We start from the raw sequence: 16,017 nt of genomic DNA on the forward strand, positions 1-16,017 counted from the left end.
TGCCACTGCTCTGTGCGCACAGGACCTGTGATGAGGTCACAGGAGGGGAGGAGTTGGAGTCACATGATCAAGGGCTTCCGTGTAGTGCAGGACAGTAGTGCAGTGCTGTTTGTCATCATGCCGGAGGAGGGTAAGCTTTTGTGTGAGGTCAGGAGGGGTTTGGGTGGATGTAGCAGAGCAGTGTGTGTATGAGGTGTACAGAGCGGAGCCGTGTGTGTATGAGGTGTACGGAGCGGAGCCGGGTGTGCATGAGGTGTACGGAGCGGAGCCGGGTGTGCATGAGGTGTACGGAGCGGAGCCGGGTGTGCATGAGGTGTACGGAGCGGAGCCGGGTGTGCATGAGGTGTACGGAGCGGAGCCGGGTGTGCACGAGGTGTACGGAGCGGAGCCGGGTGTGTACGAGGTGTACGGAGCGGAGCCGGGTGTGTACGAGGTGTACGGAGCGGAGCCGGGTGTGTACGAGGTGTACGGAGCGGAGCCGGGTGTGTACGAGGTGTACGGAGCGGAGCCGGGTGTGTACGAGGTGTACGGAGCGGAGCCGGGTGTGTACGAGGTGTACGGAGCGGAGCCGGGTGTGTACGAGGTGTACGGAGCGGAGCCGGGTGTGTACGAGGTGTACGGAGCGGAGCCGGGTGTGTACGAGGTGTACGGAGCGGAGCCGTGTGTGTACGAGGTGTACGGAGCGGAGCCGTGTGTGTACGAGGTGTACGGAGCGGAGCCGTGTGTGTACGAGGTGTACGGAGCGGAGCCGTGTGTGTACGAGGTGTACGGAGCGGAGCCGTGTGTGTACGAGGTGTACGGAGCGGAGCCGTGTGTGTACGAGGTGTACGGAGCGGAGCCGTGTGTGTACGAGGTGTACGGAGCGGAGCCGTGTGTGTACGAGGTGTACGGAGCGGAGCCGTGTGTGTACGAGGTGTACGGAGCGGAGCCGTGTGTGTACGAGGTGTACGGAGCGGAGCCGTGTGTGTACGAGGTGTACGGAGCGGAGCCGTGTGTGTACGAGGTGTCGCATCTCTGCTTCAGGAAAATGGCCGCCGCGATCTCCATCTGGGCACGCGCGGCATCCTGCGGCCATTTTCCTGAAGCCGCGGCCAGCAGAGCGCCGCTTCTGCGCACGCGCGGCCAAAGGAAGATGGCCGCCCCACCGATCACCAATGAAATGTCGCACATCACGCTATTTTCACTCCCCTGTGCAGTGGATTCGGGACCTTGGGCATGCGCACACCACTACGCCACCAACGGAAAACTAAGCAAGATCTGGGGGAAGACACCACGCCCATCTGACCAGACCAGCCTGATTGACAGGCGAAAACGAATACTTTGGTAACGTATTTCGGCAGCATAGGTGGGGAATCGGGGTCCACAAACTACACTATTGTAATGCACAGCTCAGGCCCTATTTAACAGTATTTTTATCTCATACGGAAAAAACGGGGTGACAGGTTCCCTTTAAGAGAAAGCCAAAATAACCCCGGGACAGAAGGCGAGAGCAGGGGGGAGGTGCGGGACAGAGCCGCTTTAGGCTAGTTTCACACTAGCGTTAACTGCAATACGTCGCAAATGCGTCGTTTTGCCGAAAATACGCATCCAGCAAAAGTTCTTGCTGGATACGTTTTTTCGTCATAGACTAACATTAGCGACGCATTTGCGACGCATTGCCAAACGTCGCGTCCGTTTTGCGACGCTTGGGCGTGTGGTAGCGGACCGTCGGGAGAAAAAAACCTTACATGTAACGTTTTTTGCTCCCGACGGTCCACTTTTTCCGACCGCGCATGCGCGGCCGGAACTCCGCCCCCACCTCCCCGCACTTCCCCGCACCTCACAATGGGGCAGCGGATGCGTGGGAAAAATGCATCCGCTGCCCCCGTTGTGCGGCGGAGACCACACTAGCGTCGGGAACGTCGGCCCGACGCACAGCGACGGGTTGTTCCCGACGCTAGTGTGAAACTAGCCTTAGTCGCTAGTGTGAAACTAGCCTTAGTCAGGAGAAGCTGAGGAGCTGCAGCCGGTTTACATCAGCCACCCCTGTACCAGAGAGGAGATTGTGAGTTGTGTATATGAGCTGGTATCTCTGGTGTGTGTGTGTGTGTGTGTGTGTGTGTGTGTGGTATCTGTAGTGTGTGTGTGATAACTGTAGTATGTGTGTGATATCTGTAGTATGATGTGTGTGTGTGTGATATCTGTAGTGTGTGTATGTGTGTGTGTGTGTGATATCTGTAGTGTGTGTATGTGTGTGTGTGTGTGTGATATCTGTAGTGTGTGTGTGTTATCTGTAGTGTGTGTGTGTGTGATATCTGTAGTATGATGTGTGTGTGTGTGATATCTGTAGTATGTCTGTGTGTGTGTGTGATATCTGTAGTGTGTGTGTGTGATAACTGTAGTATGTGTGTGATATCTGTAATATGATGTGTGTGTGATATCTGTAGTGTGTGTAATAACTGATGTGTGTGTGTGTGTGTGTGTGTGTGTGTGTGTGTGTGTGTGGTGTGTGTGTGTGTGTGTGTGATATCTGTAGTATGATGTGTGTGTGTTGTGTGTGATATCTGTAGTGTGTGTGTGATATCTGTAGTATGTGTGTGTGAGGCAGCGGCGTAACTACTACGGTCGCAGCTGCAAGCGGCTCTGGCAGGTCAGGGGGCCGTGAGTCCCCTTGAGCCTGTCTCCCTTATGCTTGTGTCCCCATGTGCCAGTCTCCCTTGCCCATTAGTCCCTGTGTGTCCCCATGTGCCTGTCTCCCTTGTCCCCTTATGCTTGTGTCCCTTGTCCCCGTGTGCCAGTCTCCCTTGCCCATTAGTCCCTGTGTGTCCCCTTGAGCCTGTCTCCCTTATGCTTGTGTCCCCGTGTGCCAGTCTCCCTTGCCCATTAGTCCCTGTGTGTCCCCATGTGCCTGTCTCCTATGTCCCCTTGTGCTTGTGTCAGTCTCCTTTGTCCCCTTGTGCTTGTGTCAGTCTCCTTTGCCCACTAGTCCCTGTGTGTCAGTCTCCCTTTCCCACTTGTCCCTGTGTGTCCCCTTGTGCTTGTATCCCTTGTCCCCTTGTGTCAGTCTCTTGCTCACTAGTCCCTATGTGTCCCCTTGTGCCTGTCTCCCTTGTCCCCTTGTGCTTGTCCCTTGTCCCCGTGTGTCAGTCTCCATTGCCCACTAGTCCCCTTGTATCAGTCTCCCTTGCCCACTATTCCCCGTGTGTCAGTCTCCCTTGCCCACTAGTCCGTGTCCCCGTGTGCCAGTCTCTCTTGTCCACTAGTCCCCGTGTGCCCTTTGTGTCAGTCTCCCTTGCCCACTTGTGTCAGTCTCCCTTGCCCACTAGACCCCTTGTATCCTTCTCCCCTGCCTCCTAGCCCCCATGTGTCCCCTAGTGCCGGTCTTCCTTGCCCCCTTGTTCCCTCTCCTCTGCCCCCTCGTCACCATTTGCTCGTGTCTTTGTCACTGCCCCTGTATGGAGGGGCTGCATTATACTATGAGGGGGGCTGCATTGTATTCTATGGGGCTTACATTGAATTTTATGGCGGGGGGGGCCCCATTTGGAAGTTCGCATCGGGGCCCATAACTTTGTAGTTACGCCACTGCCTCCCATGTTGCCTCTATTCCACCGGTGTCGGCACTCGCTCTTCCCAGGGCTGTGATGCGGCGTTGTGACATGTGATGCCGGCGCCCAATCAGCGATGGCGTCACTGTCTCCGCCTTCGTACAAACTGAACATGAAAAGGAACATATAGTGTTAGCGGGGGTTTTCCTAGTAGCGGACAACCCCTTTAAGGTCAAAATTGGTTCTGGCACTTAGAGGTTAAAGGGGTTGTTCGTTTTCAGATATTTGGCTGCAGTGTCTTAAAACACAACACTTTACTCACCTTTCCCTGGTCCACCGGTCAGTCTCCTCTGCTGCTCCGCGGGTGTCTGGTATTGGCTGTGGCAGCCAATCAGTGAGCCCAGCGCCTCTGAAGGGGACGTCCTGTCTACGCGGGCTGAGCCGCTGAGGTCACCGATTGGCTGCCATACTGTCAGCGTGAGCGAATAGCAGACAGCGGGAGACTCACCGGCGGACCCGGGAAAGGCGAGTAGAGCGTTGTTTGCAATGTTTAACAAACTGGAGCTGGGGGACGAGCATTATCTGAAGGGGACAAACCCTTTAAGTTCATTCTTGTTAGCAGGTTCCCTTTTTCTTACATTTTGGCATTCATTGCATGGGATGAATACTATTTCATCTGCACAATACAGCAGTGTGTGGTAACATGATCCACCTCTAGGAGGCAGGCTGAGCTTCATGGGTGTACAAACATGGCGGACACCGGCTGCCATGACAACACCATTGGCGTCCACCTACCTGGAAGGCAGCGGCAGCCTGTACTAGTAGTATAGCACAAAGAGCCGGCTCCCTGCTGTGAACATTGAGAGCTCTCACTGGGCCTAAAATCCGGGACATCGTCAGGCTCCTGAATACACTTTCAATGGGGATCCATTTAGGATCCAAAAAGAGCCGGACTACCCATCGCTCACTGTTAAAAACATTACCAGCTCTTACCACGCCCACTTACAATTATTATCCAATCAGGAGGGATTGTGAAATAAGACTCTCCAATTAGGTACACGCCTTGCGCTGCAGCTATCCAATCCCCGCTAGCTGCGCTGCTGTTTACTTTCCTGACGTCAATAAAGTTTAATTGAGGGGGAAAAAAACAAACAGCAAAAAGATGATTGGTTGTTCCTGTAACGCGGAAGCTGATTGGCTGTTTAGTTTGAACTACGGCGGTTGTGAGGGAAGTGATTTCAGCGCGACAGAAACACCAAGAAAATAAGAACTATAATGGAAGCGATGAAGAAGCTGGCGGCTCAAGGTGAGGGCGGCCGTGCGTGACGGGGTGTGCGGCCTCACCGAGCATGGAGCGGTCCGCTGCCCTCCGTGCTGTGCGCGGCTTTATGTAACGCCTCTGTATACAGCGCATTACTTGGGGTTTCTCTACTCCTCTTGCCCATAGCATCAGTGATATGCAGAAACCAAACCCTCCCCCGGTCCAGCGCGGATTCTCTGGTGTTTTTGGTGTCTGCTGTTGTGTCCTGTGCTGCAGACAGTATCAGACACCAGGTGCAGCGGAGGCCCCCTGCCGGACCTGGGGAGGGTGAGTAAGGCCCCTGTGAGAGGATACTGTCACTCAGTGCACGGTTACTGAGAGCCCAGTGTGAGGAGCCGATCAGGGACCATAAGGAGAACTGACACAAGCCCGGTCCGCCGCCTTCTCCTCGCTCCAGGTGAGTGGGGTCGCTCCCATGTGTGTACATCGCTGCAGACCTGTCAGTCACTGGGAGCGGCGCTGGGAGTAGCCGGCCACATCTGATCATGCTTTGATTGACAGCTTCCCTTTAAAGGGTTATGCCGAGTATAGTTATCCCCTAACAATAATAGGATGATTGCTGATACCTGGGGTCCAACCACAGTGACCCCCCATCCCCAGCAGTCCACAAGAGCTGCACGTCACTGATCTCCGTCCTGAGTGTAGAGGAGGCGCACAGGCTCAACCGCCGCTCCATTCATTGTCTATGGGACGGCAGGAAGTAGCGGAGTGCAGTTTTCTCCCATAGAGAATGAAGTCAGGCATGTGCAGCTCTGCCCCATTGAGGGTGAGGTCCTGTAGACTTCGGGTCACTGGGAGGCCCAGGGGTTGGTAAGGTACTACCCCTTAAAGGGGTTTTCTGTGCCCCTTTAAAACATAGAGATGACTTGTCGCTAGTTTAATATCTGCTATGCAGTTTTGGAGATATGGAGCTTTTTGTTTAGTGCTGATTTAATGGTCTTTTCCAAGGGGGGGCTCACAGTGTAATTATGCAGAGCAGCCTAAAGACACACCCCATTGTAAAAAAAAAACAACATAAACACTGGCACTAAATAAAAAGCCCCCCCCCCCCAGCTCTGGTCCCGTATGGAGGAGTCATGTGGCTGTCATACCGGCGGCTCTCCTGACCCAAATGTGACATTTAGGTGGTTTTCGTTAGGTTAATAATATCGTGAACAGATAAAGGCAGATCTGATGAAAGGGCCACAAAGCCGTCCTAGATCCTGTTATTTTCCAGAACCTATATGACAGCCTTTTGTTTCTTTGCAGAGGAGCTGCGGCTGAAGCTGCTCGAATACTTGGCAGCAAAAGGGAAGCTGAAACCTCCAAACAGCAAGTAAGTGTGCGCTTATTGTGGGCACAGGATGGGTCAGCACATTAGAGGGGCCGTCGGGTTAAAACAAGTCATCACCTCTCCATAGGATATGTGACAACTAGTGATGAGAGAACGTGCTAGGATAAGGTGTTATCTCAGCATGCTCAGGTCTTCAGCGTACGTGAACAATATGTTCGAGTCCCCGCAGCTGCATGTCTCGCGGCTGTTCAGTAGCCACAACACTTGTAGGGGTTGCCTAACAAACAGGCTGTCGAACAGCCAGGAGACATGCAGCCGCGGCAACTTGAACATACGGCAACTTGAACATATTATTCAAGCACACTGAAGATGAGAGCATGCTGAGATAACACCTTATCCGAGCACATTCGTTAGTGATAACTTATTGATCGGTGGGTGTCCGACAGTTGGGACCCACACTGATGGCGGAATTGATGAGAGATGGAGCGGCAGGTCAGAGGCCCGACCCATGATTCCTATTTGGGGATGATGGAAAAAGCCGCTCCTGGAATCATGAGAATTTCAATTAAAAAAGGTCCGATTAAAAAAAAAAAAAAAGAAAAAAAAAAAAAGCTAAACACGAAGGCAGGTCTGATGCCTTACTTGCCACTCCATTCATTCTCTGAGGTTGGCAGAAAAAGCCGTGCACTGCGCTCATCTGCCCCATAAGGGAATGAATGGAGCGGAGGTGGAGCAGGCGCATGTCCGCTTTATGGTAACGGTGATTTAAGTGCCCACTTCGCAGATCCCAGCGGTCCCATCCCCACTGATCGCCAACTTATCATCCATCTTGGGAATAGGTGAGAACTTGTTCTCCCAGAACAGCCCCTTTAAGTCTTAATTGAAATTGTACATCAGTGATTGCAAAATCTAGTAAGAGCCGGCAGTTATTGCAGAGCAGGAGCCGGGTGATGGCCGCGCTCTGGATTCTTACATGTTTATCTCCATGTCTTTGTGCAGACCGTATCTAAAAGATTGCACCAATCTACAGACAACACGGCCACTAGAGTCTTCTAAACAGGTACGTGAGCGATGATGCACAGTAATATCTATCCATCTATTTCAGCAGATCCAATTAATTTTGATCCACTGACAACTTAACCCATTGTTTACTGAGCCTTCTCCATACAACATGGGTGCCGGCTGTGTTATACAGACAGATCCAAAAAAGTAACTGCTGCTATTGGCGCTAGCTCTGAATCGGGATCTTAGTGTTCTCAGAATATACCAACTAAAAGATTTTTTTGCAGTATTCCAACAAAACAACGTCCTTTTATAAAATTACTATCACTATAACCATAATGAGGTTGTAAAATCTTGACTTGGGATTGTTTTCCAGTCCATTATATGGTGTCATTCAAAACTACAACTCATCCCCCAAGAAACCAAGCCCTCATACTGGCATGTCGAAAGAAAAATAAAAGTTATGAATCTTAAAGAGAACCTGTCACGTAAAAAAAAAATTGCTATTAACCTGCAGATATGGGGTTAATCTGCGGGTTAATGTAATTCTGCACATAACCGGTGCCCTTACGGAGACCCCCTCTGCCGGGAGGAAATTAACTTTGTTCCCCTTGGCAGAGTTCGGCCTCCAGTTATGGAGCTGGCGCCGGTGCGTGTTTAGTCACTGCTCTGTATATAGAGAGCGGCGTCTGTAACCTGACCCCCAACACTGCCTGATAGCCGGCCATAATGCTGAGTGTCAGTCAGTGCGGAGGGCACGTTACAGCCGCCACTTTATATGCACAGATCGGTGACTGAAACCGCAGCGGCGCGGCCCTATGACTAAACTCCAAAAGCTGCCGGGTGAAATAAAGGTAATTTCCTCCTGGCAGTGGGGCTCTCGGTGCAGGCACCGGTAGGTTCAGAACGCTACTAACCTGCAGATTAACCCCCATATCAAGTTTTTTCACTTGACAGGTTCTCTTTAAGAGGGCCGCAATGTTCTTACTTTAGTAGAACTTTTGTCTCTTATGTGAATGCGTTTAATCAGGATGTACAATAAAAGATTGATAATAAAATCCGCATTTAATGGCGGTAAATGTATCGGGATGTTACACTTGGTCATCGGTTGTTTTATGCAGATAAAATGGAAATTCTGCAGGGGGGAATAAAGTAAAAGCTGCCCGCGCTGCCATGTATTGTTCTTCGGTTACTGTGTGATGCCAATAATTTGTGTTATTTGTAGATCGGTGAGAAATCTGCTCCTAAGAAAAGGTCACATTTCGCTCTCGAATCGAATAAAAACAAAACCTTAAACGCTGGATCCCATCCCCATAGATTGGGTACTGGAAAGATTCCCACCAAGCAGTCAGCCAATAGATCTGTGAATAAAGCTTCATCCAGAAAGCCTCTACCACCGAAAACCACTGTGCCAAGGGAAATACCTAACCAGCGGCACCAGACAGCCAAGACGTTACACCCGTCATCCGTCCCCACCTCCCACGCTAAGAAGGAAGAAGGCTCTGAGGTCACATTAACCGTGATATTGACTAAAACACAAGATGGGGAGAAACCTGAAATCTGTGTGATGGACAAGACTTCTCCGGCCATGAGAGGTGGGCACGCACCAGGGCCAAGCACAGGTAACCCATCCAAGAGGGGTGAGCAGAGGATAGCTCCCACCAAGCAACAGGCTGTAACGAAAACCATAACGCAGGCCACCGCCAGGGCAAAAAGCCTCCCTCATGGCTGTAGGACTGGTAAGCCAGTGGCCAGCGGTGGCCACATCCGCATAGTTTCTAGATTAAGCCTGTCTGGAGCTAAAAGTCAACGTGCAAATGAAAGAAGTTTCCTGATTAAGTCTTCACGGAAAGATGGCACAAAACAACCACAAAATTTGAGCAAGGAGCGGCCGGAGGGTAATCGACAGACAACCACTCACTCTTCCAAGCCAACCACAACCCAACCAGTGACCATGGCTCCTAAGAAACGGACCACGGCTCCGGTGTCTGCTCCTAAGACAAGACCAGCCATTGTTGATTACTCTTTAAAGAAACTGTCCAATACTCAGGAGACTCGGCCTCTGAATAAGCAGGTAGGACCTCGGAGAAGCACCGTGACCACTGGATGCAACAAGACGGTAGATGGATCCAGGGGTCAAGGGACTCAGCCTCTGAATAAGCAGGTAGGACCTCGGAGAAGCATGGTGACTACCGGATGCAACAAGACGGTAGATGGATCCAGGGGTCAAGGGACTCAGCTTCTGAATAAGCAGGCAGGACCTCGGAGAAGCATCGTGACCACCGGATGCAACAAGACGGTAGATGGATCCAAGGGTCTGCACAGTAAACACAAAGGAGTGAAAGAGGTGAAGCAGCAAGGTGTGACCGGTATATCTAAGGAAACCACCACTAAGCCATCCAACCTGACAGCCCCTGACACCGTCAGCAGACCGCAGACCCCCGGAATGACTGCAGAAGGCCGCAAGTATGTAACAGTCCTTATATTGTCTGAACACATGTAGACCTGACATGTTATCACAGTAAGCAATGTTATCATTTGGGCTTCACGGGGGCTGTCCTATGAGGATCCACTAGGAAATATGGTGGTCTGTTAATTTGGGGCCTCTCCTGGTTCCCAACATGGGAACTGCTATTAGGCAGCGGCTCTCACATCACAGCGGTGGTCACATGTAGACTAGACTCTCCTCTTCTGCTCAATGTTTTAGTGGATGAGCGTCTTGCTGCTGCATCCCTGAAGCTTCTTGTTTGAAAGAAGAGGTGACGTCCCATATGCTCCATGTGACCGCTGCAGCCAATCATTGATCTCGTGCCATATACCCCTAGGGGCTAGACATTGGCTACAGCGGGGACATGCTGTAGCTTTGAAAACAAGTACCAGTGGAGAGATGGTGCTGAAGTGGTCTGGGGGTGGGGGCTTCAGAAAGTAATGCTTGCTTTCTTATTTTAAAGCACTACCTGCCCGTGATCCTATTCACCTGAAAATGTACAACCCCTTTAATAGTAATGAACAGACACATATTAGGCATCATCATAATCCTGTGCAATAGTTATGTCACTTCTGGATAAAACATAATAATTATGACTAATAGGGAATATCCAGGACCTCTCACTTCCACATTGTAGGGGGCTGCTGTCATTGCATTTGTGGCCCTGCACTAGGTCTTATGCAGACATGCGCAGATACCTGCCGGCCACGCACAAGACCCGTTTTCTGTGAAACGTCGCAATGTTTCAGAGTAAAACATTACTTGCAAAAATGTAGCTGGTCTCTAAATCATGTTGTCCATGTCAAATCCATTATCGAGGTGCAAAGGGTGAAATCTGCAACAAAATCCATATGAGAATTCATGTAAGTTTGGTGCATTTTTCTGCTGCAAACCGTTGCCTTAAAGGGAACTTGTCACACCCCCCCCCCCCCCCCCCCCAAGGGTGTTTTTAAGTAAGAGTCACCTTCTGCAGCACTAAGGCTGCATTCTGTGAAAGTGGCTCTTTTATTTCTGATCCCTAGTAACACTGAAATATTGACTTTTATAAATTGCGCTCCATACCTGTATAGAGTCCCAGAGGTATGGCGTCGCCTCCCAGCCGTCCATCATCCCAATCTCTTGCGTCTGTGCGCTGCCTCCTGTGTCCTGCCCCCATCTCCCTCCTCTTTCTCTTTCCTCCCTGATGAGCTGAGCTTCCCACACGCAGTTTTGGTAAACCTCTTTCCCCTCCTGCAATTTGTTTTAAAGAAAACAAACTGTCATTTACTCACCCTCCTTGGGTCCAGCTCCAAGTCTTTGCCTCTGCTTTCAGTGTCTTCTGTTGTCTGCAGCGCTAATGTCACATTGAAAGTGCTGCTGCCACTAATCGATCCCAACGAGCCGCTGAGCTCACTAATTGGCAGCAGCACTGTAACCAGTGATGAACACCAGGAGCAGTGATGGAGGGTCAGTGCGGGACCTGGGGAGAGTGAATAAACCATAGATTTTGTTTTAAAGCCGGGGGACTGAGAACTTTTTTTTTCAGGTGACCAAACACATTAGATGAACATCAGCCAAACCTGTGTATTAAATGTTCAGCAATGGAACTCTCCATGTGTTTGTTCCCAAGGCAAATAAAGCTTTTCCCTTCTCCCCATTGGAAGCAGATACGAGACATTGAGAAGGTGATTTCACGCCACATCGTACAGATTCCTTGTAACATTATTGTCTTCTCTTTATTAGGCAGAAGTTACAAGAGTGGCAAAGGTCTAAGGGGAAGTCGTACAAGAGGCCGCCCATGGTGCTGCCACCAAAGAGACCACCCACCACGAAAAAGCAAAACCCTTGTAACCGTTCTCTGTGGGAGGGCATCGAGGAAGAAGAGGAACTGCTGGCGCTATCACAGAAAATCAACCAGACGCTTAGCGAGTGTCTGCAACTCATCGAGCAGGTAGAGGTGGTCCGCCAGGGCTCGGGCTAAGAGAAGGCCTTCTGCATCATCTCATAGAAGATAATGGGGTCTGGCCGCTTTCTGTGCTCATAATTGGCCTTTCCTACCGTTTCATATTCCCGCGCACGGTGCAGGGCGGCTATAAACCTGTGTATGATCTATAGTGGTCCCTCCCACTCCCGTCTCCAAGACTTTACACGTGCTGCGCCGATTCTTTGGAATGCACTACCTAGGTTAATACGATTAATCCCCAATCCCCCCAGTTTTAAGCGTGCCCTAAAAACGCATTTGTTCAGACTGGCCTACCGCCTCAACGCATTAACCTAACTATCCCTGTGTGGCCTATTAAAAATAGAAAAAAAACAAAACACATAATCAGGTTCCTCTCATCGTGTTCTCATACACTTTATGAAGTTAATAGCCCTCTGTGTCTGTACTGCTACATACTTAGGCAGTTAACTGGTTCATGCAGCTTTACATGAACACCCGAGCCTTACACTATGGTTGGTCCAAATAACTAAAGCAATTGTTACCATCCACCTCTCGTGTCCCCCCTTCTCCTCATAGTTTGTAAGCTTGCGAGCAGCAGGGCCCTCATTCCTCCTGGTATCTGTTTTGAATTGTGATTTCTGTTATGCTGTAATGTCTATTTTCTGTACAAGTCCCCTCTATAAGTTGTAAAGCGCTGCGGAATATGTTGGCGCTATATAAATAAAAATTATTATTATTATAATATAGTCACTGATGCTTCCTTACATTGAAGGGAATTCCAAGAGACGGTATTCGCGCAGCCTTGGACAAGGTCCCGGAAGCCAAGAAGTTTGCTAAGTACTGGGTGTGTGAGGCCCGGCTGCTGGAGAGGGAAGGCGTCTATGACGTGATTGACGTGTACAAACAAGGGGTGCAGTTTGGGGCCACGGTGAGTATCAGCCACTATAGGACACTGCACGGCGCTAGATTTAAAGATCTGAACCCATTAGGACCAGGCTATTTTTTTTTCATCTTTGCATTTTTGTTTTTTACTCCTCTTCTTCCAAGAGCCATAACTTTTTTTTTAACTCCTAACAAACAGGCAATCCCTGCATGTGTTCAGGCTGTCTAACAGCCGTGAGACATGCAGCCGTGGGGACTGGAACATGTTTTTCCAGCACGTTCCCTCATCACTACTTTTTAAGTGTAGCTACTCTTTTTCAGAAACCTCAGATTTCAGCTTCGTTAAGAGAACGGTAAATCGACAGTAGGTATGCCATCAAAGACATGAAGGTCTTGTATAGGCCTTGCTTCTCGTACTGAAGTGTGCTCCTCTGTTACTCATTGTGATCAGCAGGCTTTCTTGTGCTAAAGAAGTTTTCTTATCTCATAAAGTGATGGTAAAGGCTAAGATATGACATCCCTTTATGATCGGATGTGGTCAGACCTCTGGGACTCATAATGATCCTAAGAATGAAGGGGCACAGTACTGGTGTGATGCTTCAATCCCTGTCATTGAGCGACATTTCTCTACACAGCCAGGAGGAGTTGTGTGGGCAGCGCTACACCGGCTACAGTCCCTTCATTCTCATGAATGGGGTCCCACAGTCCTCTAGAGATAGTTTGTACCTACGATTATAATACCCCTTTAGGTGCAGTAATCTATTGCCCCTCTGTCTATTTCACAGCCAATCGAAGAGCTGAGAGAAGTTGTGTTTGACATCATGAAGAACACGAACAAGAAGACGAAAGGTGATTGATGTTCCTATATTTTTGTTGTCCTACACAGAGGTGGGTGGACGTCATATAATGCTCCTGACTTGTCTTCTCTAGTGGTCACATTTGGACCTTTACCGGCTGAGGAGGAGCTGGAGAATAGAAACTATGAGGATCTCCAATTAACGCCATTTACAAACCGTACAGAAGAGGCGAAGACCCCCTGTATGGGAACAAGCGTATATGACCAAGGCTCTGCGGTGAAGCTCCAGATTACATCTCTTTCCAGGTAATACCCATTCATCAAACTTATGACCACAGAAGAATCGTAGAATGTTAGAGTTGGAAGGGACCTCCAAGGTCATTGTGTCCAACCCCATGCTCAATGCAGGACTCATTAAACCATACCAGACAGATGTCTGTCCAGCATCTGGTTGAAGACTTCCATTGAAGTAGAACTCGCCACCTCTCATGGCAGGCTGTTCTCATTGATCACCCTCACTTTTAAAAAGTTTTTTTCTACTATCTAATCTGTATCTTCTCCCTTTCAGTTTCATTCCATTGCTTCTTGTGTTTCCGTGTGCAAATGAGAATATTGATGATCCCTCTACACTGTGACATCCCTTCAGATATTTGTAGACAGCTATTAAGTCTCCTCTTAGGCTTCTTTTTTGCAATCTCAACAATTCCAGATCCTTTAACCGTTCCTCATAGGACATACTTTGCAGTCCGCTCACCATCCTGGTAGCTCTTCTCTGAACTTGCTCCAGTTTTTCGATGTCTTTTTTAAAATGTGGTGCCCAGAACTGGACACAGTATTCCAGATGAGGTCTGACCAAGGAGGAATAGAGGGGGATAATTACTTAACGTGATATAGACTCTGTGCTTCTCTTAATACATCCTAGAACTGTGTTTGCTTTTGTTGCTGCTGCATCACACTGTTGACTCATGTGCAGTCTGTCATCTATTAGTATACCCAAGTCTTTTTCACACGTGGGGTTCAGAAAAGGTAAAACTTTCCTGTATTTTAGACTCTATTCCAGCCAAAGACTGCTGCAGATCAGCCAATGAGTATATGTGGCCTGATATTGTCCCACATATGTGAGATCTCTGCATATCCAGGGCCGGATTACAGACTGTATATTAATTCACCCAATGTCTCTTCATTTCAGGCTACGGCACAGTGTGCTGCTAATTACTGTGCATTTATTGGTCATTGTGACACCTGCTCCATTTTATCAGAAGCTACTGGGGCGGTGCAGGGAACGGTTTGTCTCCCCCCACTGTACATTGAATGTGCTGTAATCACTGCCCAGCTCTTTGATTGACAGTGTGCTCTGCAGTGTGTGTGCGCGGAGCAGACTGCAAATCAAAGAGCCGGGGAGTGATTATTGTGCCCTGATTGTATAGTGACCGGTGTCTGTAACTGCTCCCTGCGCCGCCCGAGGACTAGCAGTGAGCGACTTCAGGGACAATATAATTTAATTTTCTCACAGTTGCCGCTGCTCCAGGCAGACAGGATTTTACCGCGATTTACCTGAAGGTTAACCCTAAGTCTGCAGGTAAATAGCGTTTTCCAACATAACAGGTTCCTTCTAACATGCAGTGTCCAGCTTTCTGATGTGTGTCTAGATTTTCATTCTTTCACTTCTCTCTAAATAGCAAGAAGATGGTTCCTGGAAGTGGCCAGGAGTGGAAGCGTCTTACTCCAGTGAGGAGGTCGCTGCGGATCTATCAGTCAGCGTCGCAGTACCCAGAGGTGGTACAGGAACATGACCCTGTGGTGGCCTCCTTGGAAGAGCTCCTAGACAAGGCAGATGCAGATGCCTACTTGTACATGAGGAATGAGGCACTGCCAGAGGAAGCGGACCACAACGTCATTAGCTTAATGAACAAAGACCCCACGGAGGATCAGCAGGAGGCACCGGTGTGATGGCGGCAGTGCACTGTGACGTCTGTCTAGCTGCATGCATATGGCTGTGTGCTTCGTGCCCTCGATTCTTAGGACTGAACACCGTCCCCTTTTTAAAAAGACAATTGCACAAATAGTATCAGCACTTTGAGAGGTCTAGTGCCATCTGCTGGCAGGATCCTGTGCCTGACAATACTAGACACTGTGCTGTCAGATGAATTATATACAGTGTGTTTAACACGCTACTATATTACATGTAGCAGATTCTGCTATATAGCTGCCTGTACGGAACACTTTTATGTAAAAGCTCATTCAGACCTTCTGATACGCAGTTTATTTCCTGCTCCTGGTTTCAGACTTTCCCTCTCAGTACAGCATGCTGTCTTTACATAGCTTTAATGTATCAGCACAGCTTCTTTCCTGGAGAGATTTCTCTGCCGACAGATGAATAGTGAATCGCTTCTCCTTTGTACTGACAGCCACTGGTGAGAAGTGTGTGATTCTCCCTCCTCTCTGCTCCTAACATAAGCCATGTATGGGTGGAGAAAGTCATCTTTCCCTTCCTTCCCCAGTAAACTGCCTGCCTTTGGCTACTTTCACACTAGCGTCGCAATGCGACGTGACAACGTACCGACGCATACTGTGCCAAAAAAACACAACGGGGGCAGCGGATGCAGTTTTTCAACGCATCCGCTGCCCCATTGTGATGTCCGGGGAGGCAGGGGCGGAGTTCCGGCCGCGCATGCGCGGTCGGAAAAGGCGGACACGACGCATCAAAAAATGTTACATGTAACGTTTTTTTGTGCCGACGTCCGATGCAACACGACGCAACTGCAGCGCCCCAGAGTCTTGGTTGCTGCAGTAATATTATTCTCCTCTAG

At 49.6% G+C, this 16,017-nt stretch overlaps 1 protein-coding gene across 2 annotated transcripts; it reads left to right on the plus strand.

The window, feature by feature from the left end:
* Nucleotides 1-4,677: 4,677 nt before the first annotated feature.
* CKAP2L (cytoskeleton associated protein 2 like) lies at nucleotides 4,678-15,458 on the plus strand. Of its 2 annotated transcripts, none has more exons than XM_077262684.1 (9): nucleotides 4,678-4,830; nucleotides 6,094-6,160; nucleotides 7,118-7,178; nucleotides 8,346-9,586; nucleotides 11,331-11,538; nucleotides 12,302-12,457; nucleotides 13,197-13,260; nucleotides 13,342-13,513; nucleotides 14,887-15,458. In XM_077262684.1, exons 1-9 carry the CDS (start codon nucleotides 4,800-4,802, stop codon nucleotides 15,155-15,157), a joined length of 2,271 nt encoding a protein of 756 aa, XP_077118799.1. In that variant the 5' UTR covers nucleotides 4,678-4,799; the 3' UTR covers nucleotides 15,158-15,458. The 2 variants fall into 2 exon arrangements, with proteins under 2 accessions (XP_077118799.1, XP_077118800.1); XM_077262685.1 differs by lacking the exon at nucleotides 14,887-15,458 and adding an exon at nucleotides 14,721-14,798 and having other exon boundaries at nucleotides 4,692-4,830.
* Nucleotides 15,459-16,017: the final 559 nt, after the last annotated feature.

Source organism: Ranitomeya variabilis, chromosome 5, assembly GCF_051348905.1.
Source record: "Ranitomeya variabilis isolate aRanVar5 chromosome 5, aRanVar5.hap1, whole genome shotgun sequence".
In the NCBI taxonomy this organism is placed as follows: Eukaryota; Metazoa; Chordata; class Amphibia; order Anura; family Dendrobatidae; genus Ranitomeya; species Ranitomeya variabilis.

Bases quoted from the DNA above. Each gene is read 5' to 3' on its own strand.
- CKAP2L (XM_077262684.1), top strand. From the start codon at position 4,800: ATGGAAGCGATGAAGAAGCTGGCGGCTCAAG. The intron at 12,458-13,196 runs GTGAGTATCAGC...TCTATTTCACAG, and splicing joins GGGTGCAGTTTGGGGCCACG to CCAATCGAAGAGCTGAGAGA. The intron at 13,514-14,886 runs GTAATACCCATT...CTCTCTAAATAG, and splicing joins CAGATTACATCTCTTTCCAG to CAAGAAGATGGTTCCTGGAA.